Source organism: Acanthamoeba castellanii, assembly GCF_000313135.1.
Source record: "Acanthamoeba castellanii str. Neff unplaced genomic scaffold scf7180000084724, whole genome shotgun sequence".
Classification (NCBI taxonomy): domain Eukaryota; phylum Discosea; order Longamoebia; family Acanthamoebidae; genus Acanthamoeba; species Acanthamoeba castellanii.
The window spans coordinates 141,567-166,971 of record NW_004457611.1 but is presented as its reverse complement, the minus strand read 5'-3'; the positions used below and the strand labels follow the sequence as shown (position 1 = coordinate 166,971).

General features: G+C 61.5%; 8 protein-coding genes and 1 pseudogene across 8 annotated transcripts; 5 read left to right on the top strand and 4 right to left on the bottom strand.

Moving 5' to 3' along the window:
* Positions 1-575: 575 nt before the first annotated feature.
* Positions 576-2,906, top strand: ACA1_157970 (uncharacterized protein; the record flags this gene model as incomplete). The annotated part of the gene is made up of 1 exon (XM_004348462.1): positions 576-2,906. The coding sequence occupies one exon, from the start codon at positions 576-578 to the stop codon at positions 2,904-2,906; it is 2,331 nt and encodes a 776-aa protein (XP_004348512.1).
* A 456-nt stretch (positions 2,907-3,362) lies between these two features.
* Positions 3,363-8,425, top strand: ACA1_157960 (annotated as a pseudogene).
* Positions 8,426-8,491: 66 nt separating this feature from the next.
* Positions 8,492-9,462, bottom strand: ACA1_157950 (uncharacterized protein; the record flags this gene model as incomplete). Its single annotated transcript, XM_004348461.1, is given in 4 exon segments — positions 8,492-8,618; positions 8,742-9,212; positions 9,225-9,365; positions 9,383-9,462. 4 exon segments carry the CDS (start codon positions 9,460-9,462, stop codon positions 8,492-8,494), a joined length of 819 nt encoding a protein of 272 aa, XP_004348511.1.
* Positions 9,463-9,726: 264 nt separating this feature from the next.
* On the top strand, positions 9,727-11,989 carry ACA1_157940 (histidine acid phosphatase superfamily protein; the record flags this gene model as incomplete). Its single annotated transcript, XM_004348460.1, has 10 exons — positions 9,727-9,834; positions 9,982-10,036; positions 10,187-10,295; positions 10,425-10,513; positions 10,602-10,759; positions 10,848-11,045; positions 11,152-11,206; positions 11,277-11,421; positions 11,519-11,622; positions 11,655-11,989. 10 exons carry the CDS (start codon positions 9,727-9,729, stop codon positions 11,987-11,989), a joined length of 1,356 nt encoding a protein of 451 aa, XP_004348510.1.
* Positions 11,990-12,380: 391 nt separating this feature from the next.
* Positions 12,381-15,797, top strand: ACA1_157930 (protein sey1, putative; the record flags this gene model as incomplete). The annotated part of the gene is made up of 15 exons (XM_004348459.1): positions 12,381-12,459; positions 12,523-12,707; positions 12,778-12,932; positions 13,049-13,178; positions 13,282-13,497; positions 13,586-13,790; positions 13,867-14,075; positions 14,157-14,282; positions 14,385-14,601; positions 14,674-14,797; positions 14,867-14,963; positions 15,063-15,153; positions 15,232-15,347; positions 15,419-15,593; positions 15,685-15,797. 15 exons carry the CDS (start codon positions 12,381-12,383, stop codon positions 15,795-15,797), a joined length of 2,238 nt encoding a protein of 745 aa, XP_004348509.1.
* Positions 15,798-16,250: 453 nt separating this feature from the next.
* Positions 16,251-16,721, bottom strand: ACA1_157920 (uncharacterized protein; the record flags this gene model as incomplete). Its single annotated transcript, XM_004348458.1, has 1 exon — positions 16,251-16,721. The coding sequence occupies one exon, from the start codon at positions 16,719-16,721 to the stop codon at positions 16,251-16,253; it is 471 nt and encodes a 156-aa protein (XP_004348508.1).
* A 189-nt stretch (positions 16,722-16,910) lies between these two features.
* ACA1_157910 (leucine rich repeat domain containing protein) lies at positions 16,911-20,609 on the bottom strand (the record flags this gene model as incomplete). Its single annotated transcript, XM_004348457.1, is given in 14 exon segments — positions 16,911-17,079; positions 17,173-17,389; positions 17,492-17,967; positions 18,100-18,231; positions 18,304-18,384; positions 18,470-18,577; positions 18,713-18,784; positions 19,035-19,151; positions 19,166-19,213; positions 19,296-19,490; positions 19,558-19,728; positions 19,888-19,985; positions 20,104-20,304; positions 20,511-20,609. The coding sequence occupies 14 exon segments, from the start codon at positions 20,607-20,609 to the stop codon at positions 16,911-16,913; spliced, it is 2,184 nt and encodes a 727-aa protein (XP_004348507.1).
* Positions 20,610-20,695: 86 nt separating this feature from the next.
* Positions 20,696-23,772, bottom strand: ACA1_157900 (cleavage and polyadenylation specific factor 3like, putative; the record flags this gene model as incomplete). Its single annotated transcript, XM_004348456.1, has 12 exons — positions 20,696-20,948; positions 21,052-21,194; positions 21,278-21,590; positions 21,672-21,835; positions 21,904-22,134; positions 22,231-22,401; positions 22,518-22,625; positions 22,702-22,898; positions 23,070-23,187; positions 23,289-23,361; positions 23,469-23,646; positions 23,748-23,772. The coding sequence occupies 12 exons, from the start codon at positions 23,770-23,772 to the stop codon at positions 20,696-20,698; spliced, it is 1,974 nt and encodes a 657-aa protein (XP_004348506.1).
* A 170-nt stretch (positions 23,773-23,942) lies between these two features.
* ACA1_157890 (RNA binding motif protein) lies at positions 23,943-25,339 on the top strand (the record flags this gene model as incomplete). The annotated part of the gene is made up of 5 exons (XM_004348455.1): positions 23,943-24,031; positions 24,188-24,383; positions 24,489-24,520; positions 24,625-24,946; positions 25,052-25,339. The coding sequence occupies 5 exons, from the start codon at positions 23,943-23,945 to the stop codon at positions 25,337-25,339; spliced, it is 927 nt and encodes a 308-aa protein (XP_004348505.1).
* Between the last annotated feature and the right edge of the window lie 66 nt (positions 25,340-25,405).

The following is a 25,405-nucleotide window of genomic DNA, read 5'->3' as shown; positions in this document are numbered from 1 at the left end:
TCTCCTCTTTCCTCTCCGTGCTACGTGACAGAGAGTTATTTTTATTTGTTATTTTTCCACCCCAACCGGAGGAGAAAAGGGGCTTGAAGAAGAACGGAGGGCAACACCAGCTAATTATTGTGCACGCCAAAGACCGGTCTCCCAACGGGCAATTTGGCTCCGGCAAAAAGCCCGGCACCAAGATTGTCGCCTTAAATGCAAGAAAAGCAAAGAAAATAAAAGAGAGGAAGAGAAAATGCTAAAGAACCTGCAGTGTTGGTTCTGTGGAAGATGGAGGCTGCGGACCACCTTTCTTTGCTTGGGTTCCCGAAGAAAGGGCAGGCCAGTTGAGGGTGTGTCCATACGGTGGGTTTTCGTCCGCTTTCGGCACCACCACTGCCGGAACCCGGCGGGGCGTACACCTCACCTACCCAGCTGGTCCACATAAAGAGGCCAAACTCAGTTCGGCAAGTCATACTACCACAACAGCTTACACACCACCACACCTAAGTCATTCCATCCACCCCACCACCACCACCACTCATATCATCTAATCTACATCACGACCCTTATCTTATCTTAGCCACTTGCACACCATGAGCAACTACCCCACCACCAACACCACCACCAGCACCACCTACGCGCCCGCCGGCGTGTACACCGACGCCTACTCGAACCCGACCGTCATGCCAACGACGGGCGTCATGATGGGCCAGCCCGCCGTGATCACCACCACGGGCGCGCCGCCCGTCGTCATGGCCGGCACCGGCCTGCTGGCCAGCCCCACCGCCTACACGCCCGGCACCACCGTCTACACGCCCGGCACCACCGCCTACGCACCCGGCATGGGCATGGGCATGGGCATGGGGGTGCCGACCAACAACAAGGTGGTGGACAAGCTGCCCAGCAACGTGCAGATCGAGCACACGCTGGAGCGGGTGCGGGAGCAGGTCAACATCGCCAAGCACGAGACCGAGGGCCTCAACCCGCTGGGCGAGCGCATCCTGACCGACACCGAGCGGCTCGTGGACTCGGCCACGCAGTTCATGCGCGAGAAGAACGAGGGCGGCAAGCTCCAGCGCCTCGCCCAGGAGGGCCTCCTCGCCCGCCGCGACCTCTCTCTCCAGGCCCGCGAGGCCCGCGACTCGTGGGACGTCGTCGACGGCTTCGACTCGGACCGCCTCCGCTCGCTCGCCCGCGAGACCCTCCAGACCGCGCGCATGGCCGGCCTCGAGGTCGTCCGCTCCCGCAAGTTCCGCGCCCAGATCCGCTCCCTCATCAACCTCCTCTCCGAGGCCGTCTCCGGCGAGCGCATCAGCAGCAGCGACTCTGACGCGTCCGACGTCGGCGAGCGCTACGACGAGAGCGACCGTAGCTACGACTATGGCCAGCGCCACCGCAAGGCCCCCGAGGCCTTCCCGCACGCCACCAGCTACGCCGCCCAGGCCCCGGCCCAGGCCTACCCGACCGGCAGCGCCGGCGAGTTCGAGATCCCCGTGGGCGAGGGCCACCACCGCCACGAGGGCAGCGCCGCCTCTTCGTCTTCAGTGAGCGGGCTGGGCAAGCGGCTCGAGGAGGGCCTCAGCATCGGCGGGCGGCGGGTGCGGCTCAGCCAGGAGCAGACCAGCCAGCTGGCCGAGCGGTTCACGGAGCTGCTGCGCGACATCACGCGCCGGCCGGCGACGGCGGAGCTGCTGCGTCGGGTGCTGGACATCTTCCGGCTGTTCGACGAGGAGATCGACCGCGAGCAGCGCGGGCAGGTGACGGGCGGGCTGCGGAGCATGGCCGACAGCGAGCACCTGAAGCGCACGCTGGCGCTGGCGCAGGAGATCTTCGAGACCTTCACGGGCGACCGCACGCTGGACCCGCTCATCGGGCACTGGCGCGCCATCACGCTCACGTTCCGCCGCGACGACGAGGCCCGGCGCTACTTCCACTCGCTGCGGCACTTCTTCGCCGGCCTGCTGGACCACCCGGAGCGCCTGAGCGAGCGCCAGACGCTGGAGGAGATGAAGGAGCACATCCGCTGGGCGCAGCAGCTCCACGACGAGAAGCTCCGCGAGCACCTCACGGGCTCCTTCCACGAGGCCCGCGCCATCCTGCGCAACGTGGAGCGCGACCCGGCCACGCTGCGGCTCAAGAACGACGCCAAGGCCCTGCTGGCCGACATCATGCTCGACGACCAGGGCAACGTGGTGCTCAAGACGCAGGCCCTCGAGCAGCTGCGCCTCATCATCCTCCAGTCCCTCATCGAGCGCGTGCGCATCCCGGTACCGGCCATCACCGTCAACAACCCGGACATGCAGCTGCGCCTGAGCAACGTCGTGGTCACCCTGCGCGACCTGGTGCCCGAGAGCGTGGTCATGACCCACAGCGGCCGCCTGGCCCTCGACCTGGGCCACCTCAAGCAGGGCATCGACACCTCGTTCGGCGGCGAGGAGGTGGTGTTCGAGGTCAAGAACGTCAACATCTTCATCGAGGACGCCGACATCTGGTTCCGCCGCAACAAGTTCCCCAAGGTGGAGGACGAGGGCAAGATCCGCATCAGCGTGGGCGGCTCCGGCGTCGACCTCAAGCTCATCGTCCGCACCTTCTCCCACTCGGACAAGGTGCTCGAGGTGGACCGCGTCATCTGCTCCGTCCACAACATGAAGCTCCACCTCTACGAGACCCGCCACGACGCCCTCTACAACGCCATCACCAAGGTCCTCTCGGGCAAGATCCGCCACAACATCGAGCGCTCCGTGGAGAACAACATCGCCGACTACATGGAGCGCCTCAACCGCGTCCTCACCAAGCAGATCGCCGTGGCCCGCACCAAGGGCGCCCACCTCGGCCCCATCGCCAGCCTCAAGAACCGCATCACGCCCACCGGCGAGACACGCGTCTTCACCAACGACACCACCACCCGCCACCCCATCGCCTAAACGCCCCGTTTGCGTTGTTGTGTTCTGTATGGTTTGTTGTTGTTGTTGTTTACCTTCGGCCACGCCTGGCGGAGAACCGTGGGCGTGGGCACGCGATCAGGTCACCTGCCAATACAACTCCCCCTTTCTTTCTACCTCTCTCGCACCACCCTTGCCAAAATAAGATTGAAAAATCGAAAGACAAGGAAAAGAAAAGGAAGAGGAAGAAGAGAAGGGCAGCCCACACAAAAGAGAACAGCGGGCGATTGCACAGTGGTGGGGCTTTGGGCGAGAACAGCACCATGGTACGGCGGAACCTGACCCCACTTTCTCATCTCCCGACGGGGACGTTCTGCTGATTGGCACCCCTGCCGCTTTTGTGCTACTTTGCCGGGGGGGGGGTGCACGCACAAGGCAGGGCATACGGCTTTTAATTCGGTGTCGCTCGTGGAGAAGCTGCCCCTGCGCATCGAATGCATGGACATCTGGGGTACCTCCGTTCACCACTACCCACAATAATAATAAATAATAAATAATAATAATTAAGTAAAATAAATTGAGGAGAGAATACCAACGTGGGGCTCTCGCTCCTGCAGATGAACGGCTGATCGTGGGCACGGCCGAGGGCGTGCTCCTCATCTACGAGGTGAAGGAGAAGCCCGGCGTGGATGGTACGGCCACTTTCCAACGTCGGCTCTCTGCCCGCTCCTGCTTCCTGGGCTGGAGTGGGCGCGAAGGATGGCCGATGGCTGATGGCTGATGGCACGGCCGTGCGTGGTGGCGTGGTGGCCGCGAGAGCAGAAACGGGGAAGGCGCCCTTCCTGGTGTCCCTCGTGGACTCGCACAAGGCCTTCAGCAAGAAGCCCATCCGCGCCATCGAGGTGCTCGAGGACCTCAAGCTCATGCTCTCCCTCACCGGTAGGGCCCTTTCCCCTTCCTCCACCCGCCCCCCGTTCATTGTTGCGCATCCGCTGAACCAAACACTTTTGTCTGTGTGTGCGATGTGTGCGATGTGTGCGATGTGTGCGATGTGTTTGGATTCGCGCGCGTCGGTACGTTCGATGATCGGCAGACGTGCTGCAGGTGCACGCCCTCGGTAGCTTCCGGCATCACAGCACGCTGGCCAAGAGCCGCGGGTGCGAGGTGTACGCCGTGGACAAGACCTCGTCCCCGCTGCGCCTGTGCGTGGCCATCAAGAAGCGCCTCATCCTCTACCAGTGGGACGGCAAGCAGTTCAACGAAATACGCGTACACCATACCCCCCCCCACCGCCCTCAATCCAACCCCCTGAACTGTTGTGATGTTGCGCCACGACCACATCTGACGATACCACGTGGTGGTGGGCTGCGGCGGCGTGTGTGCGCGCGCCAGGAACTCGTGGTGCCGGAGACGGCCAAGGCGATGGTGTGGTGCGGCGAACACCTGTGCGTGGGGTTCAAGAAGGAGTACAACCTCATCGACATCAGGTGCCGTTCCCTCGCCCCTCTCCAGGCGTTGTGCACACACACTCGCCACGTGACCACCCCCCCCAACTAAAAAATAATACTATTAAAATACTAATAATACTTTTGGGGGGGGGGGTGTACAGGACGGGCGCCATGCGGGACTTGTTCCCCACGGGGCGAAACAGCAGCCCCCTCATCACGTCGCTCCCCAACCAGCAGCTCCTCCTGGCCCGCGACAGTAATACCCCCCCCCCACACTCTCTCTTTCAACATTCGCCCCCCCCCCGCTGCTGACGGCCGTATGTGCGTGCGTGTGGCATGTGTGGCGGCGTTGTGATGTTCCGCGCAGACATCAGCATCACGGTCGGGTACGACGGCCGGCCGGCGCGCAAGTTCGGTCTGAGCTGGAGCGAGATGCCGACGGCGGTGGGCTACTGCTTCCCCTACGTGCTGGCCCTCCTCCCCAAATTCCTCGAAGTGCGGACCATGTTCGGCACCCAGACCCTCGGTACTCCCCTCCACCCCCTCACGCCCGCCCTTCTGCCACCAACCAACTGCAACCAACCCTTCCTCCGTTTCCTGATGTGGTTCGTGGTGCGCCTGGCGGGCTGCAGTGCAAACGGTGTCGCTGCGCGGGGCCAAGCTGATGCAGATCAAGAAGGACATCTACGTGGCCGCCCCCAACCACATCTGGCGCCTCCTGCCCGTCCCCATCCTCGCCCAGGTACGCACCCTACCCCATCTCACCGCTCGTGCCGGCCGTGGTCGTGCCGTGCTCGCGGTGTTGGTCGTTGGCCGTTGCCTAAGGAGTTAACCCGTGGGGGGGGGGTGCACGCAGGTGGACCAGCTCATCCGGGAAAAGGAGTACGAGGACGCCATCAGCCTGTGCGAGAGCCTCACCAACTTCGACGAGACCCTCAAGGCACGTGCCTTGCCCCCCCCCCACCACCACCGCTCTTCTACTCCCTCTCTCTGCACCGCATGCTCAATGATAGACTGACGACGATGACGGCGGTGGTGGTGATGGTGGTGATGATGGCGATGGGTGTGCGCAGGCCGAAAAGTTGAAGGAGATCAAGGAGCTGTTCGCCTATCACCTCTTCAGCCAGGGCCAGTACGAGCGCGCCATGGGCTTCTTCTCCGAACTCAACACCGACCCCCTCCAGGTGCCTGTCCACCCGCTCGCCCGCTCACGCCTGCCTACGCGCGCCTCGGGGGCTAAATCGGGCGTGTGTGCGTGTGTGCGTGTGTGCGTGGCCTCCTTCCGCCCTATTACAATAGGTGCTGGGTCTGTACCCCAACCTGCTGCCCAAGAACCTGCGCGACAAGTTCCAGTACCCGTTCGACGTCGTCTCGCTCGGTACGCAAACCCTCCTTACCCCCCTACCCCTACCCCCCGGACTTTATCATCATCATCATCGTCGTCACCATCATGATTCCCTTCGTAACAAAACATTGGGGGGGGGTGGCTGAATGCAGTGGGGGCGGGGCTCGAGAAGGCCCTCCTGGCGCTCATCAACTACCTCACCCAAGTGCGGCCCGCTTCCGGTTCCACCACCGACTCCCCCGCCGGTACGCACGAACGCTCACACACACGCTCGCCGTTCGTTGACGTCACGCACATGACCGCACACACCGCACACACCTCGCATTGCGCTGCGTGCGGGGGTTTGTTCGTTTGTGGGACTCACGTGCGACCGCAGGCCTCGAGGGGGCGGGCGAGGAGGACTACAGCAGCGTGACCGATCTGGCGACCATCGTCGACACGGCCCTCGTGAAGGCCTACGTCAAAACCAAGCACGCCGACCTCACGGCCCTGCTATCTCTCCCCAACCGATGCCACATCAAGGTCACCTTCCTTCCACACAAGACACACGCGACAGGCGACACGACACGACACGACACGACACGCAACACGACACGACACGCGACACCTTAGTGCGCAACTTGCGACACACACGGCGTGCTCACGGTATGTGGGTGGTCGGCTGCAGGAGTGCGATAAGGTGCTCACGGACTTTACGCGGTTCGCCGACCTCGTGCAACTCTACAAGGGCAAGCACCTGCACCGCAAGGCCCTCGAGCTCCTTGCCAGGTACCCCCCTCCCCGCCCTCTTCCGCCCCCGCCTCCCCCCCAACCGCGTGTGCGGCCACTGAACGGGAGCTGTGTGTGTCGTGTGTGTCGTGTGCCGTGCGTGTGTGCCGTGTGTGGCGCCGGTGGTGGGTGCCAGGGTGGGGCAGGGTCCGGCGGCGGGCAACGAGCTGCACGGCCCATGGGAGACCATCCGGTACCTGCGCGAGCTGCGGCCAGAGCAGCTGCCCCTCATCCTCGAATTCTCCAAGTGGGTCCTCCAAACCCACCCGCGCGAAGGCCTCTCCGTACGCCCCCCTCCACACACACACACACGCACACACCACAACTGTTTCCCCCCTGCGCGTGTTGTATGGTTAGAGTTTGCAGCAGCTTACACGCGTCGCGTATGTCGTTTGTGTGTGTGTGTGTGTGTGTGGTTGCGCAGATCTTCACGGAGAGGAGCGAGGAGATGATGCTGCCTCCGGACAAGGTCCTGCCGCACCTGCAGGCCCTGAGTGCGTCTCTGGTGACCCCGTACCTGGAGTTCCTCATGGATCGCGGTGAGAAGGAGGCCGTGTTCCACAATGAGCTCGTGTTCAATTACCTCGACACTATCATCAAACTCAAGCAAGACCCGAGCTACAAGTCCAGTACGCCACCACACACGACACGACACACACGTCCCTGACCCAACCCCGCCGCCGCCCCGCCGCCGCCGCCACGCTAATGAATGGATGAATGGATGGGTGGAGCAGCGTCGTACGAGATTGCGGGGAGCGAGCCCGGCCTGCTCGGACAGACGCGAAAGAAGCTCATCCGCTTCCTCGAACTCTCGGCCTCCTACGATCCCGAGAAAATGCTCGCCCGCTTTCCCTTCACCGGTACCCCCCCCCCCCGCACGCACGCACGCACGCACGCGCCATCTCTTTTTTTGTGTGCGTGCGTTCCCCAATTGGGGCTCATGTGTGCCGTGTGTGTCGTGTGCCGTGGCCAGATTTGTACGAGGAGCGAGCACTCATCTTGAGCCGCACGGTCAACGGGCACAAGCAGGCGCTGCAGATCTACGTCTACAAACTCAAGAACTACGTCATGGCCGAACAGTACGCGGCCTCCCTCTCGAGTGCGTACTGTTGCACCCCAGCAGACCCCGCTCACTCGTGTGCGTGTGTGCATGTGTGTGCGTACTGTGCGGCAGGTACTGCGGGAAGCACTACAGCGAGGAGAGTGAGGAGAGCCGAGACGTGTACCTGTCCCTGCTCGAGGTCTACCTGTTCCCGCCGGGCGACAGCCAGGCCAAGCCCCTCCTCGACCAGGCCCTCGCCATCCTCAACAAATACTACAAGTAAACCCCCAATACTGTCTTGCGTGTGTCGCGTGCGCGAACACTGGTCGTGTTCGTGTTCGTGTTCGTGCTGCTGCTGCTGCTGCTGCTGCTGTGGCTGACTGCGGTGGTGGGGGTGGGGGTGCGCGGTGCAGGCAGATCGACGGCCCCAAGGCGCTGGAGCAACTGCCGGCGGACGTCCCGCTGAGCAGGCTGGGACCCTTCTTCAAGAACATGCTCACCGAACGCACCCACGCCCGCCGCGAGAAGCAGATCATCGCCCACCTCCTCAAGCTCGACAACATCCTGGTACACGACCCACCCACCACTACCAACCGCGCTCGTCTCTGTCCTCATAATCGTCGTCGTCGTCGTCGTCATCGTTCATGAGTGCAGATGCAGGAGCAGCTCATCCGAGCGCGGGCTCACCAGATCAAGATCACCGAAAACCGCGAGTGCCAGTTCTGCCACAAGCGCCTCGGCAACACGTACGCAAGCAACCCCTGGCACCCCCCCCCACAATAGAACACCACGCGCATGTGTTGTGTGTCATGGCCGCACGCGTTGACACGACACGCACGACATCAGGGCCTTCGCGCGATATCCCAACGGGGTGGTGGTGCACTACAAGTGCATGGCCGACCGCACAGTGTGCCCCGTGACGGGCACCAAGTTTGCCAAGCAGCTGCCCCCCTCCTGACCTATCCCCCCCCCACAATGGGCGTGCCACCAACACGCCAGCGGGCGCCGCTACCACTGCCTACCACTACTGAGTCTTGTTCATGTTCGTCACGTTTTGCAATATCATGGTCATCTTCTCCCCCATCTCGCCCACTTCCCGCGTCAGCTGTGCGCTCTTCGCCTGCTCCTCCTTGAGCTTCTGCTGCAGCTCCCTGCACGTCGGTGCCCACACCACACACCACAGAGATGGATGGGATCGTCAGTCGTGTGGGGTCGGGTCGTTGGTCGTGTCGTTGGTCGTGTGTGACGTCGACGTGTGTGTGAGAGGAGGGTACCGATGTTCGGCCTCGAGCGCCCAGTGGCGCAGCTGCAGGTCTTCGTAGTCGCGGAGGCGGCTCTCCAGCCACCCCACCAACTGAACGTCGGACGGGGCACCGCTCGCGCCTCCCCCGCTGCCGATCCCTCCGCTGGCCGCGTTGGAGAGCCAGCCGCCTCCCGCCGCTGCCGACGCCGACGCCGATCCAGGACCATCCACCGCCGCCACGCCGCCGCCTTTGGGCAGCGCGGCCCCGCCCGACGATGACGACAGCGAGGCGGCATGGCTCCCGTTAGGAAGGGAGCCGGACGGGGGCAGCACGGTCGCCACCTTGCTGGCCACGCTGCCGCCGTGGCCGCCGCCGCCGCTGGTGGTGCGCTGGTGCTGCTGCTGCGACTGTGCTCCCGGTCCTGTGGGGCTGGTGGCCCGTCCCTGGCCTGCTGCTGCTGCTGCTGCTGCTGCTGCTGCTGCTGCTGCTGTGGAGTGGGGCCTGCGGGGGGACCTACCACCACGCGCCGCCTGCTGGCCGGCTGCGTCGCGCGCTGCCTTCTGCTCCTCTTCCTCGAGGAACGGGTTGCCGGCCTCCACGGGCCGCGACGTAGCCGTGGCGGGTCCCTTGGCTGCCTGTCCCGCCTGCTGCGCCCTCCTCGCAGCGTCGACGTTCTTCCCGCCCCCGTCGTGGGGCGCTGGAGATGCGCTTCCTCCCTTCTTGGCCCCCGCGCCGCCAGGGGCCGGGCCATTGTGGCCCCCCCATGCCGAGCATCTCCCACATCTTTCGATTCTATCTCTACTCCTCTGTGCTCGCGAGCCCCCTCCAATTTTGGCCGGCAACTCAGAAGCTGCGCTCTGTGTCGCTTGGCGTGCAGCATTCGTGCAGCCCTGGACAAACTCCGGACATGCTCGTAAGCAATAGCCGACGCGTTGGCGTGGTCGTTTTCCTCCCCCGTGACGCCGAGACAAGCAGGAAGAAGGAGCACCATTCTGCCAAAGATCTGCCCATCACAATGTTGGCCTCCCGCGTCGCTATGCTTGCCATCGGAATCTTCATTCTGTTCGCCGCTCTTCCTCTCGGCAGCTCCGCCGCTCTGCCCGCCTACTGTGGTGCCCCTCCGGTGCTTGCTCCCCCCCCCTTTATTGATAGAACGTTTGCACCCCGATACATTTATTAAATAGACAAATATGTAGCATTATAAATAATATTTTCTGATACTAAAGACTGTAGCCAGCCGTGCTAACCGGGCCTGTCTCTATGCGCACAGGTGGACGTGCCGGCAGCTGCCGCCCCTTCCGACATGGACCTCCGCTTCCTCATCTGTACGCGCGCCCGTTCGTTTTAAACGCGCTGCCGCTGCTGCTGCTGCTGCCACCACGCACGTGCTTACTCTGCGCATGCCCCCTCCCCCCGTGCGGCGTTTCTATATTGGCGGCGGCGGCGGCGGGGGTGGTGCTGGTGGGTCTCATCAGTGACGACGAGGCACGGAGACAGGACGCCCGTGAGCCTCTACCCGGGCGGGTCCAGCAGCAACGACGTCGAGTGGCGGTGCAACCTCACCCACCTCTCCTCCATCGACACGTACGCGCAGCTCCATCGTGTACCCTGCTGCTGCTGCTGCTGCTGCAAATCCATTCCCGTTGCCTGACGTGGGATTGGTGGGGGAATATGGCGGTGTCGTCGTGTTGGATGGGGTTTCCTTCAACACAGCGGCGACGCGGCGCAGGTGCAGCCGGGCCGTCTGTTCCGCAAGCGCTACCTCAACGATCGGCAGGTGCTCCCCGGCGACTGCATGTTCGGTACCGATCGCCCTCTCACGCGCGCGCGTGCGTGTGCGTGTGCGCACCTAACGTGTCTTCCGTGCTCTTCGTGGCCGGTGGCGTGCAGGGCAACTGACGACCAAGGGTCGCGAGCAGCACCTTACCCTCGGCAACTCGCTGAGGCAGGTGTACGTGGACAAGTACGGCTTCCTCGGCAAGCAGTTCTCGTCGGACGAGGTCTGGGTTCGCTCCACCGACGTGCCCCGTACCATCGCCTCCGCTCAGGTATCGTAGCGCCACACAACACACACACACACCTCTTCTATGCGTTGGAGCTGACGCGATTTTGTTGTGCCGCGCCCGAACAACGCAGAGCCTCCTCTCCGGGATGTATCTGCCGTCGGACAGCCAGTCGACGGAGGTGCCCGCGTTCGATCTGCACACGATCGACGCGTGGATGGACAACATGACGCCCAACACGAGGCTCTGCCCCCACCTGCAGCAGGTCTACTACGAGCTCAGGCAGACCCCGGGTTGGATCGCACACATGCGCGAGATCGCCCCTCTCGACGTACGTCCGCGCACAACTACTACTGCTACTGTGCGGCGTGTGGCGTGTGCCCCAAATGCGCACCTCTCTCACATTCACACGATATCTGTACGTCCGCTTGCTGCAGGCCAAGATCAGGTCCATCTTCAACCTGCCGTCCAATGCTAGCCTCGACATCATCGGTACAGCGTCCCGTCCATCTTCACACGCGCGTGCGGTGGTGGTGTCTGAGAGGTGTCTGGGGCGCCGCAGATGCCTTCGATGAGACCTATGCACGCATCTGCCACGGCAAGCGCCTCCCCGAGGGCATCAACTCGCTCGCGCAGGCCATCGCCCTCAATGCTCAGTTCGAGATGGCCTACTTCTACAACCAGACCCAGGTCGCCAGCGCTCTCGGGTAAGCCCGCAATCTGCACCTCCCCGCCAGTGCACTCGCTGCCCCGCTGCATCGGGCCCTCACGTACTTCGGTGTGCGCACGCGTGGCGGAGAACAGCATCGGAAGCTTCGTCGCCGAGCAGGTGGCGAGGCTCGAGCAGGCCGTCAACGGACAGGCCGGCGGCCTCAAGCTCGCTTACTTCTCGGGCCACGACACCACCCGTACCTCCTCCCTCTTTCCCCTCGGATGGAAGATGACGTCGGAACTGACTCCACCGTGACTTCCACAGTGTGGCCTCTGTCGTTCGCCTACGGGTTCGGTAGCATCGAGTACTGGCCGCCCTACGCCTCGCACATGGAAATCGAGCTGTGGCAGAGCAGGAGCGGGTCGCGGGACTTCTACGTGCGCTTCTTCTTCAACGGCCGCCCCATGCCCACCCTTGGCTGCAACACCCCCGGCCCTTGCCCCTGGAACACCTTCCGTCAGGCCATCGCCGACGTCATCCCCCCGCGCTTCCCGCAGCAGTGCGCCCAGAACGTGACCCCGGCCGCTGCCGCCAGCGACCTCTCCTTCCTCCGCTTGCGTTGAGCGCCAGCATCAGTGGCAGGAGGGCCAGAGGAAGGTCAGAGTCCGGGTGCGACCTCACACGCCTGCTACCGTACAGCGTTGGAGTGAACAATTTTGTTTTGCGCAATTTGCGCAATTTTTTGGCGGGAAGAAAACCGCCTTCTATTTAAGGTGGCGGTTGGCGCGAGCGCAGACGTGTGAGGTCGCGAAACACAAACAGAAACAACACACCACGCGATGATGGACGCGGACACGAACGCTTCGGCGGTGGTCTCTCTCGAAGATGCACACGACATGATCCAAATCATTGACGAGGATGGTGGTTGGGTGTACGTAGAGGCAGCCCGATGACAATTTCTCCTCCCCGTAAACAATCACTCACCTCCGTCACAGGGAAGGATTGAGCAACAAAATGGGCAAATGGAACTTTGACAACAAGGGCTTTGACTACTGGGTAGTCTCCATTCTTGGCTGCCAATCGAGCGGCAAGAGTACGTGCTAGACTTCTCTGGGTGCCGCACTCAGTGCATTGGCCTTACATGATCAATCTGCAGGCACACTTTTGAATCTCCTGTTTGGCACCAAGTTCCAAGTCATGGACTCGCAGCGCGGCCGCTCCCAGACCACAAAGGGCATCTGGATGGGATGTTCAGCCAACACCATCCGCGGCAGACCCACCGATACGTTGGTGCTGGACGTTGAAGGCACGGACGGCAGAGAGCGAGGCGAAGAACAAAAGGTGCGCTCTTGATCCCGCAAATCAGCATCAAAATGTGCCGTACAGGTCGCTGCTGACCCGCCTCCAACAGAGCTTTGAGCGCAAGTCCTCTCTCTTTTCGCTCGCCCTGGCGGAAATCCTCATCATCAATTTGTGGTTCCAAGACATTGGCCGCTGGGATGCGGCGAACTACGGCCTTCTCAAGACCGTGTTTGAGCTCAACCTGCAGCTCTTTGGTAAGCACAGGTATTGCCACCTTCCTTGTAGTGCCTCGTGTGCGCGAGAGTAGTATGAATGGATTGCGTGTCACGTTTTGCTACACGCCTTCTGATGCACTCTCCTCTTCGTTTGGGCCACGGCAGTTCCAGTGCCGGATCGAAGACGCTGCTGCTCTTCGTGATCCGCGATCACGTGAGGGCCGTGACCCCTCTGGAGCCTCTCACCCAGGCCGTCGAGGCAGACCTCGAAAAGATCTGGAGCGGCATCTCCAAGGTTCGTGGGCTTTCTGAAGTGGCTATACTTTGCACGTGTGGAGCTTATCCCTTGAGCACAACTAACCGCGAGACCCTCTTCTTGACTCCCTGGACTCTTGCAGCCTCCGGAGTTTGCCTCTTCGCGCGTCCACGACTTCTTTGATATCATGTACACGTCTCTGTCGCACAAGATCCTCGACGCCACAACGTTTGCCGCTGATGTGGACACACTGAAGGAGAGGTTCACCAACCCCGAGGCCTCTGACTTCATCTTCAAGGACGCCTACGCCAAGGACGTGCCGGCCGACGGCTGGCCGATGTATGCCGAGCGCATTTGGGTACCGCGCCTGCCGTCTTCCCTTTTCAGTTGGATCTATCGAACGCACCCCCCCCTGACGCAATCGACTCCACCACCCGCCCATACAGGAAACCATCCAAGAGAGCAAGGACCTGGACCTGCCCACGCAAAAGGAAATGCTGGCCATGTTCCGTTGCGACGAGCTCATGGAAACGGCGTACCGCTCCTTCAACACTGCCGTGGAGCCCGTGCGCCAACAGCTCAGCAACCCCGAGGGCTCGTTTGTCCCTGCCTTTGGCGAGCTGGTGCGCCAAGCGGAGGAGGAAGCACTCAGTACGTATACTCTCATCAAACAAGCCTGCCGTTCAGCACTGGCTCTTTCGCTTACCGTCCCTCTACAACCGTGCAGGCCAGTACGAAGCGCCCGCATCGCGCTACCACACCGAGGTCGCTGCACGTAAGGGGGCAGCGCTGAAGGAGAAGATGTTGGACGCCAGCTATGCGCTCTTCCTGCAGCAGATGAGGCGCATCTACGAGGCCGCAATCCAGCACGCCGATACGCTCGCCAAGAAGCTCTCGCCATCCACCTCTGATTCCAAGGAAGGAAAATCGCCCCAGGTAGTGTCTACCTGCCGGTGTGGCCTGGCTGGTGGCGCTCCTTTTCTTCCGAATGCTAACGGCCGCTGTTCCGCATGACAGGTCGAGCTGTCAGACCTGCCCACGCGCCTCCACGACCTGAAGGACGACGCCATCGCCTTCTTTGAGCGGAACGCCCAAGCCTCTCTCGTCCCCGGTGTGTCGTGGAAGTACGACGAAGAGCGCCAGGTGAGACTCTCTTCCATCCTCTCTTCCTCTTACGCCGCTATGCTGCATGGATGCGCTGTCCTCTGAACCTTCACCTCTGCACGTGCACCAACATCACTGCAGGCACTCCGCGAACATGTCGAGGAGCTTGTCAAGCGCCTGCGTGAGCAGTATGTGGACCATTTGCTGAAGCGCAGACAGCAGAAGCTCCGTAGCGCGATCATGAACCAGCTGAACAAGCAGCTCGATGTAGCGTCGAACGAGATGTGGCCACGTATCGCCGACCTTCACGACCACGCCCTCGAGGGTGCCAAGGCTAAATTGCGCGTCCACCTCACTCGTACGTGTGCTCTCGCGCCCTCCAGCCCTCCTGTGCCTCTCTGCCATGCGACTCACCGCGATGCGCACCCAGGTCTTGGCCTCAGCGAAGAGGAGCTGAACACGAGGGAGGAAGAGCTGAGGGAACGAGCGTTTGCGGTCATCAAGGACCGGCTCACCGAGAAAAGCCAGCACATCCAATACCAGATGCAGAAAAAGTACCCTCAAGCCCCCCAAGGTTCCCCGAGTTATGAATGGTCTCCTAACCTAGTCCATGGCGTGCCCAGGTTCGATGAGACCTTCCGCCTTGATCCCGACGGCCTGCCCCGTCGCTGGTCCAAAGCCGACAACATCGAGGAGACCTTCAAGGAGGCACGCCAGCAGGTAACATTCGCCTCCCCCCCACATCGGTAAATGGTGTAGTGCCTGCCTTTCGGTCGGGCTAATCATCTTTATACGTGGCACGCATCGCAACGACGACAGGCCTACGGCGTATTGGATGCCTACTCGATCGTGCGACTGCGTGAGTCGGATCGTCATCTGTCCTTCTTTGACAGCTCTTTGGACCCCTCGAGTACGTCTTGTTGGCTGTCGTGAGGCGAGGCGTACCGTCGATGGTCTAACGCGGCCGATGTGTGGTGTGGGACGACAGGTGTGGACCCGTCCTTGGTGGTGATATCGGCGGACCAATGCAACATGACCCGCGACACCTTCAAGCGAGAGTCGGATCCCGCTTTCATTGAGGCCAAGCGGGAGCAGGAAAGAGAGGTGCGTACCGATCTTGATAGTGAGCCCGCCAACCCGCTCCTCTTGCTCATGTTGTCCGTCCGTCCGTCCAGATCGCCGTGCGCATTCCGCCGTTCTTCTGGGCGGTGATGCTGATCCTCGGTTTCAACGAGATCATGGCCCTCCTCGGGAACCCGCTGCTGCTCTTCCTCTTTGTGGTGCTGGGCCTGATGGCCTACGCTGCTTGGCTTGCTGGCCTGCTCGACGTGCCCTTGCAGATTGCTACCGGTACCAACCCCTCCCACCCTTCCTGCCTGCTTCCTCTCTCCTCGCTAATCAGCGGCGGCTTCGTGTTGCTCACCTCTTCCACTTCTCTCAGAGCTTTGGTCCGAGCTCACGGGGCGTGCGAAGAGCGCCGCTGTGCAGAGTGTCATGGGCCGCCTCACGGGCAGCTCGGGCGCCCCCGCGGCCAACAAGGACAAGAAGGACTAAGCCGAGAAGCATTCCCCTCCTCTTGTTTGTGTTGCTGCTGCTGCTGCTGCTGCTGCTGCTGCTTGTACTCTTTCAAACCGAGTCGAGGCCTACGTCGCCACCATAAACCAGTGGCGCCGCGGCGCCGTTCGTTTTCTTGCAACTCTTTTTTTCTCTCGCTCGCTCGCCCAACAACGCACACAGTGTGGCGCAATGGCTGATTCAATCAAGCGTTGCTTGGGTGGTGCAAGGAACACGGTAGTGCCCGTGGTGCCTTGGGTGTGGTGTACATTGGGTGTACATTGGGGTGGTGCCTTGGGTGATTCACACCCGGGCGCTTTTGTAATTTGTAAAATAAAGGGGAGTGGAGAGAAATGCACACAGCGGGTAGATTGGTTGTTTGGTAGTTCAGGTGTGGGGGCGCAGCGGGGTGAGATGAGGGAGGAGGAGGGAAGTGGCGGCCGGACCAACTGATTAGTTGAGGGCGCCCTCGAGCTTGGTCTCCATGACGTCGAGGAGGCGGTTGAAGGGGACCAGGGCGCCTCCGGAGGTGGCGTCCTCGGCGGCGAGCCACTCGTAGTTGGCCTGGAGGATTTGCGCAAAGTTGAGGCCGCTGTCGGCGGGGATCTGGTCGAAGTCCATCGAGGAGAGCTGAGTGTTGATCGCCCCCAGCTTGACGGAGAGGTCTTCCAGCTTGGTCACAAGATCGTCGATCGCCACCGGGAAGAGCAGCCAATCCCAGAAGTAGCTCGGCACCGAGTGGCGAGTGCTGCAGTTGACGCTGTCGTTCTCATCGAGCCTCTCCCCGAGCGACATGCCAAAGTCCAAATCCTCCTCATCTTGGTGCGAGAAGGAAGAGGAGGCGTTCGCCCCGTGTAGGAACGTTGGGGAGACGAGGAGGAACAAGAGGAGGGAACAGAGGAAGGAAAGATCCATGAGCTTCATGAGCTTGGTGCAGCCTCCCGCAATCTTTCTGAAGATCTTCAGAGGGTCCACCGCCTTCTCCAAAAGCGGAAGGGCAGAGCAAAAAAGGCCACGCCTATCCCCCATTGGTCAGCCTTTTTGTGCCATTACCACCGTCGACAACAATTACAAAAATCGAAAGGACATTTATTTATTTTTGGTTTTATTTATTCACAGCTGTGGGCTGTTGTAGCCGGGCGGGAGAGCGGCCGAGGAGGCGAGCAGCCAGTAGGCGAGGGTACGCCCGGCCTCGGCGGGGTCGGGGGTCTGTCGCGCTCCCGGGATGAAGCCCACGTACGGCGGTCGCTGCGCTGCCACGAACTCCTCCCCGTCGTAGATCCTAGCGCCCCAATCGATCGATGTTTAGTGATGCGTTTCCACGTGTGTGTTGTGTGTTGTTGTTGTTGTGTGTTGTGTGTGTGTGTTGTGGTACCGGCCGCCGAAGTGGATTTGGAGGAAGGGGAAGTGCTGGACGAGCTTGGCGCAGGTGTCCTTGCTCACGCGGGTGTCAGTGAGGGCGAGCAGCTGGAGGGCCTGCCCGCAGCGAGAGGGCGGGAGGAGGACTTCGAGCGCGTCGTCCGTGATGCCGCACTGGCTCGCGTGCATCGTCTGCAGCAGCCGGCACCGCTCCAGCACCTCGCGGAACCCCGCTACGATACACACCAACACCGTTTCAGCACGACACACCGCGGCATCCACAGCGACACACACAGCGACACACGACGCACGGGGAAGAGAGGCGAGACACGCACCGTCGGAGAGTCCGCGCGTGCCAGAGAGGTTGAGGTAGATGAGGTCCGGGCAGGCCCGCGCGACGGCCGCCACGACCCGGTCGGCCGAGGCGAGGTGGGGCAGCTTGGCCAGGCTCAGGGCGTGCAGGCTCGACTGGCGCGGCAGCGCGGCGACGAGGTCGTCGTCGGCCAGCGCCGCGTTCTCGGCGAACTGCAGGTCGTGCAGGCGGCCGCACCACTCCAGCACCGTCGCGAGCGTGGTGCCCGCCAGATGGCGACACCCGCTCAGGCACAGCGACGAGAGGTCGTGCAGGGGCACGCCGGCCCCGGCCACGGTGGTGCGCGCCGACGTGCGGCGTCGGGCCTCGAGGGCCACGACGGCCGGGTGGTCGCGGGTGAGGCATGACACGCCGGCGCAGTCCTGCACGTTGAGCGCCGTCAGGTTGGGCAGGCCCAGCAGCGCCACCGCCAGACAGTCCGCGCTCACCCCGCAGCTCCTCTGTGCGTGTGAGTGTGTGCAGCGTGTGTGCGTGTGCGAGTCGGTGAGGGGCACGCAACGCAATGCGTGGTGGAGGGGGGGGAGGCCAGTTGCGGTAAGGTGGAGGTGGGCTGCGGCGGTGGCGGCGTACGCGAGGGTGAGGGTCTCGAGGGTGTGGGCGGTGCGTTGGGTGATGAGGCGCGCCACGGCCTGGTCGTCGATGGCCGCGATGCCCGAGAGATTGAGGTTCTGCAGGTGCCCCAGGCGCCCGATCGACTCGCAGCTGTGCGGTTTGGTCGATTGGTTGGTCGATTGATTAATAATTAAGGAATCACCGTAGGGGGGGGGTGCGAACATGCGCGGGGTGATGCGAGAGCACTTGCCCAGGTCCAGCACCTCGAGCCGCGGGCAAAACAGGCACAGCTGCTCGACGGCCCTGCAGCGTCGCGGAACGAGTTAGCCCTCCAAAGGGCCGACCGATTCGGGGGAACAGAGCCGGAGGGGAGATGGGGGGGGGGTACTGATCGGTGATGGGGGAGTTGCCGGCTTCGAAGAGACGCAGGCGGGGAGGCCACGCCTCGGCGGTCCAATCCCCGACGGCGCGCTCGGCATCCGACACGTAGAGCTCCCTACGCACGCACGCACAGATGAACAACACGCGGATGTCGTGAGTGTCGTGTGTCGTGTGTGTCGTGTGGCCACGCTGACCGACTCAGCGCTGACTTCTTTGTGTGTCGTGTGTGCGGCAGCAAGCAGGCGCGCACTTTAGCTTGGGGCCTTGCTGCAGCATCGTGGTAACGACTCCGTCGGTCAGTCCGGCAGCCCGCGTTGCCCACCTGTAAGCAGTGGCGGCGTGGCGCGTCAGCTGTGTCGCCCACAGAAGAGGAAGAGGGGCGGCGTACAGAATCTCGAGTGCGGGGTAGGCGGCCACGAGGGCAAGCAGCGCCTGGAGCGATGATGAAGAACACGCACGCACACGACACACACACACACACACGACACGCACACGCACACGCACACGACACACACACACACACACGACACACAGGCTTAGCAGAAGGCCTTAAAGTAATCAAGAGGGGGCACATGTGGTTGATTGAAAGAGCGGGGCAGCGGGTAGGTGCCTCGGCGCTTGCGCTTGCGGAGCGGCTCAGGTAGAGCTCGTGGAGGAACGGAGGCGGGCTTCGGCCAGGCTCCCCAGCACTGAGGTGGGGCACGGGGGCGGGAGTCCCAGCATGCGGAGCTCCTGCAGCTTGGGAAGCACCCTACGAACCACACACACGAAACACAGCCCCTTGAGTTGCGCAAAAGAGAGAAAGAAGAAGAAGAAGAAGAAGAGAGACGGACCTGATGAGGGCGCTCTCGGTGATGGAGGAGCAGAGGCGGATGTCGAGCTCGCAGAGCACCCCGGCCAGGTGGTCCCCGATACAGTCCAGCACCCGATCCGAGAGCTTCCGCAGCTTGGCCAGCTTCAGGTTCTGGAGGTAGGGCATCCGGCTGAAGCACTCCACCAGCAGCTCGTCCGATTTGAGCTGCGTACACCTGGTGCACCCCTCCATGAGGCGTGTGCCGTGTGCCGTGTGCCGTGTCTGTGGATGGGGAGGAGTACCGGGAGAGGTTGAGGGCGGTGAGGCGCGAGTTGTGGTGCGGGAGGACGCGGAGGAACTGGCCGGTGAGGTGCGGACAGCCCAGCACGGCGAGCTCCTGCAGGTGGGGCACGTGGGGCAGGTTGCCCAGCAAAAAGTCGTCGCGCACCTGATTGTTCCTGTTCAGAATCAGCCTGCACAGTGGCCCCACCCACCACCATTTCCCCCCAACAAAGAAGTCAGCGCTGAGTCGGTCAGCGTGGCCACACGACACACGACACACGACACACACGACACACACACACGACACACACACACACACACACACACAGAGAGAGAGAGAGAGCGCGCACGTGCGCAGGCCGGTGGAGTGGCGGACGAGGGCGTCGATGACAGGCTTGGTGGCCACCGGACACTTGGACAAGTTCACCGACGTCAGTGACGTCGTGCTCTGTATCCATCGCACGACACACACGATACACACACGACACACCAGGTCAGGTTCATGCAAGAGGTAGCACGCACGCTACGAAAGCACGAGTGTAGAGTGGTCGGAGGGAGGGGAATACGGAGAAGAGGCGCGCAAGGGCGTCGGGGGAGCAGTTGGAGACGCCATAGAGCGAGAGCGACTGGAGGCCGCTGCAGCAGCGCGTGATGCTCTCCAGGCCGGCGTCGGTGATGTGCGCCGACGCGCCGGACAGCTTCAAGTGGACGATGCGCTCGTCCACGAACGCCACCAGCGTGCGATCGTTCAGCACGTTCTTCGACACCTGCAGCACTTGTGTCAGCGAGTAGCATTGTTAAATAATATATTATCAAAAGAAAATAAAACGTAGCGAGAGGGGGGTACAGCGCGATGTAGGACGTGCAGGAGGAGGTCGGGAGGGAGTGGGGCGAGGCCGCCACGCGCTGCCCACGAAGGGGCGGGCCTGGCAGGGGAGGGCGGGCAGGCAAGGGCCGACACCATGGCTCGCACGCACATCTCCACGAGCCGCACGACGCCTGCCTCATCTTCCACTTTCACGGCACCATCTGCACCCGCAAGGCTGTCCCACACGTCGTCCACCTCTTCCATCTTCGCTTATTGTATGTTCTCTGCCAAGTGCCTATATTTCTATTTCTATTTCTTTATTTTATACTTGGAAAATAACAAGAAACAGTTCAGGCGACGGCCTCGGCCTCTTCGTTGTCGTCGTGCGGGAGCTGGAGGTCGCGGGGCTCGGGCTCGTCGGCAGGCGACGCGGGGAGGTCGTGGAGGAGGCGGTCGACCACGGCGAGCACCTGGAGGGCGAGGGACTCGTCGCGATAGTGCCACGACGTGTGGAGGGCCGTGTTCTCGCTCTTGACACTGATCCGCACCGACCCGGCCACCCGGATGCTTCGCCCGTCTCGCGACGCCGCTGCCGCCACCCGCCTGCACGTTGGTCATCGCAGTGAGCACAGCGCTTGCATAGTGTGACGATGCCACACATGAGACACGACACACGACACACACACGACAAGGCGAGACTGCGTACTTGGAGAGAGCAACGTAGAGTTCGTCGAGGAGGGCCTCGATGGAGATGAAGGCCGGGAAGGAGCGCACGGCCGAAAACTTGAGGGCGTGGCGCGGCATGTCCAGCCGCTCCACCGCTTCCTCCTCATCGACCAGCTCTATGGCCTGCACCGATCAAGCACAAAATAGTCAGCAACGGCAACACACGCGACGAGAGAGGTCTCGTTCTACACACGTGGGTGCTCGACCTGGGAGTCTTTGACCAGCACCACGCCGGTCAGGAGTGCCCTATCGGCAGGCGAGGGTTCGGTCCACTTGAAGCGCTTGAGCGGAGGCTGGGTGGTTCCTTCTGAATCGATGCCAATTGATGACGACGACGACGAGGAGGAGGAGGCGGGTGTCAAGGAGGAAGGCAGCGGGCGCTTGGCGTGGGCGCGAATGAGGGCGGGCGAGATCTGCACGGGCACCGACCGCGCGGTCTTGATGGTGACGGTGCTGCCATTCGGCGGGTCGAAGCACGGAATCTCAAACTCGCGAATCACGCGCTGCTTCAGCGATTGCCTGCACGTCTCGCCCAGGAGTCGTGAGTCGTGAGTGAAAAAAACGCGCGAGCGGCGGCCGCCCATGTGGAGTGTGACGTACATCTTGCCCTTCTCGCCGTGCACGAGGATGACGTTGGCGGGCTGGCTCATCTTGATGAGCTGCATGATGCCCTTGGCGTCGGCGTGGGCGGAGAAGGAGAGGTTCTTCACCTTGCAGCGAACCTCGAGCGACGTGCGCGAATCCAGATCCACTTTGAACGAACCCTGTCGCACGGCACGTACGTCGTTGGTACAAACAAACAGCGCGCACCGATGAGAGAGCGGGTTCTGACCTTGCGTCCAGCGGCCAGCTTGTTGCCGACGGTTCCGACCACACAGTAGCCCGGAATGATGACCAAATTCTTCTCGTTGGGCGCCCATTTCTTGAAGACCTCGAGGGAGGTGCCGGCGTGGAGCATGCCGGGGGTGGCGAAGAGGACCATGGGACCGGGCTGGTCAGCCAGACCCCGCTCGAATGTGGAGATGTGCTTGAAATCGAACATATTCCTGTGCACGAACGTACGCTGTGCAAGCGACACCACCACCGCGTAAGTCCCACGACAACGTACATTCCGAAAGTGTGCGTGTGCGTGCGTGTGCGGGAAAGGTTGTCCCAGTACCTTGATCTTTTCGTTGGTCCAGTGGATGAAGAGCTTGTAGTAGTTGGTGGCCTTCTCGGTGAGACCGGCCGAGAAGTAGATGGGCACGGTCAGGTTCATCCGCTCCCAGTAGGTCTCCAGCAATATGCACAGCTCCTGCGCCCTCCCCAGCGCAAACACCGGGATGAGCACCTGTGGCAACAACCACAGTCAGCACCAGTGTAAGTCCTCAACGTCTAATATATATATATATAAAGGCTTGAACACGCACATAGCGCACAGGCGAAAATGGGGAGGGCAAAGCAAACCTTTCCACCCTTCTCCACGCACGAGTGCACTCGTTTGAGGAAGTCGCGCTCTCGCCACCGCTTGGAGTCGCGAATCGTGGTGGCGTACGTGGACTCCGTGATCAGCACCTTCGCGTAGCGCCAGAGAGTTGGGGGAGTCAGCCTTTTTGTAAGAGAGCTGGAGCAGAGTAGCAGCACTACGTACGTCGGGGCGAAGCTTCTCGATCCAGGCGGCGCCAAGGTGTCGGTCGGGGGTCATATTGTAGTCGCCGGTGTAGACGACGCTCTGGTCCCCGACGCGTACGTAGAACATGGCCGCCCCCAGCACGTGGCCTGCGTAGTAGGCCCTGATCTCCAGCTCCTCGTCCACCTGCACCGTCTGATGCACGTTGAGCCCCACCACTGCACGTTGTACCACGTCACCCACCCAACGCGCATGTGTGTGCGTGTGCAGCCCCTTGGTGAGTATTCAACGTCGAGTAGAGCCGTAAGGCAGAATGTAGAGCCCGCGACAAGGAGGAGGAGAAGAAGATAAAAAGTAGAATGTAGAGAGAGAGAGAGAGAGAGCGATACCCTTCTTCATGCAGTCCTTGATCATCTGCGAGGTGAAGAAGTTGGTCTCGCCTTTTCGCTCGACCGTGATCTTACGGTAGTCCTCGAGCAGAATGGGGCAGATGGCCTTGGTCGGGTGCTGGTCGTTTTCATATATTAACAAAGAAACAAGCGCCACAACAACGTTGCAACGTGGCAACTCCACGACGCGCGCATGCGTGTAGAAGGAGATGTCCATACCGTCATGTAGATGGGTCCGTCGTAGCCGCACATCTCCGTGAAGTAGGGCAGCGCGCCACAGTGATCCAAGTGGCTGCACAGAGGAGAAAAAGAAGAGAACAAGAGCGCACGTAGCAGACGATCAGCATCTAGTCCAGCTGTGCAAGCATGTGCAAAGACGCTTGGAGCAGAGGGAGGTACAAGTGGGTGATGATGATGCAGTCTATGGCGTTGGTGAAGTTGCCGCTCTTGGAGATGAAGTTGAAGTCGGGAAAGCGACGGGCATCGTCGTAGCCCATGTGCATGCCGCAATCGAACATGATGTTCTTGCCACCCAGACTCACAAGAATACAACTGCGCCCCACATCCTGGCCCGCCCCTACACCCGTGCGATTAATCGAGGGCTGGCAATACTAGCCACGCTAGCTCTTGTAGCCAGCTTCATGAAATGCAAGGCCCACGTGTTGAGAGGGTGCGTACCCAATGGCGTTACTTTGATGTCCATCCTGATGTGATCGAATGAGCAATGGGCCGAAGAAATCAACCGAGAAAACAATTTCCTTCTTCAAGACCAAACCGGGAAACTTCCGGTAACAATATGGGCCAAGACTTACTCCGAAAAGCTCATCTCTCGCGATTTTACCGCCTTCCTTTTCATTCAGAAAAACCACAGCAATGACTACCCGGACCGTAGTGACCTTGGGCGGAAAGACATACAACAGGTCGGACACGCTTGCCCGTGCCGTCAAGGATATTCTGTTCAAGTACGCTGATTTTCCCATTTCGCTTTACAATTTATTTCAATTCAAGAGGCAACGTCTGGATTAGTCCTGTCCCTGCCTTCTTGGTCGGTTTGGGCGAGTTGTGAAAGGCTTAAATTAAAATCTTAAAATTTTATAACTACGGAATCGCAGCCACAGTCTCAATGCGAAGCTGAAGCAAGAGGAAGAGAACCTCGTCCTCGATCTGCTGAGGCAGGGACACGCCAAGGCCGATGAGAAGATCGGAAGCGGAGTGAAGCACATCAAGGTGGGATCCCACCCCGAGTACCCCGAGTCCCGCTGCTTCCACGTCGTGCGCACCGACGACACCACCGCCGACTTCTCCTACCGCAAGGTTCCTCTTCATTCCTTCCATCACCACCTTCCACTTCACTCTTCCGGTCCGTGTAAGCTGACTTGCAGCCGTCGTGTCGTGTCGTTGGTCGTGTCGTGTCGCCAGTGCGTGGAGACGCTATTCGGTGTCGAGAAATCGTACGGCCACCACTACACTCGTTCTACACAAAACAAACAACACAAAACATGTGCCGTGTTGATGTTGACGTTGATGTGTGCGTTCCATCGGTGGGGTGGTGCAGGAAGAAGAAGGGACTCGAGTTCACGCCGGGTCTGCTGTTGTGGTTCGACGTGGAGGACTCGCGCGATGAGGCCTCGAAGAAGCGAAAGCGCGATGATACCGTGAAGACGGAGAAGAAGGAGGGAGAGGGCGAGGAGGAGGAGGCGGACACGGTCGAGGAGCTCAACGCCGATGGCGAGAGCGTGGCCAAGAAGCAGAAGACCAAGGACGGCGCCGCCAACCGCCCCGTCGCCCCGGAGCTCAAGATCAAGCAGTACTTCCGCCAGTTCGGCGACGTCGGCTACGTCGAGCTGGCCGAGAAGCACTGCTCTGTCCGCTTCAAGGTACACGCAACGTCGCTTTGTCTCTTCTCTCGGGTCGTTCATCGCGCGGCTGACCATTGTGACAACACACACACACACACACAACACACACAACACACACAACAGGACGAGGCGGCGGTGGAGAAGGCCGGGGCGGCGGTGAAGGACGGGCTGCAGCTTCCGGAGCTGCCGGGCTTGAAGCTGCTCAAGCCGACGCTGCTGTCGGGCCAGGCCGAGGAGGACTACTACCGCAAGATCCAGGCCGACCGCAAGGAGAGCAACCGCCGCGCCGACGAGGAGCAGCGCGCCAGGCGGGCCAACGGCGGGCGCCGAGGCCGAGGCGGGCGCGGTGGTCGGGGTGGCCGCGGAGGCCGTGGCGGTCGAGGCGGCCGTGACCGAGTGAAGCAGGAGTGAAGTGATAAAAGCTGCAGCACCAACCGGAACAAAAAAAAGGAGTAAAAACGCAACCAATGGTGATGA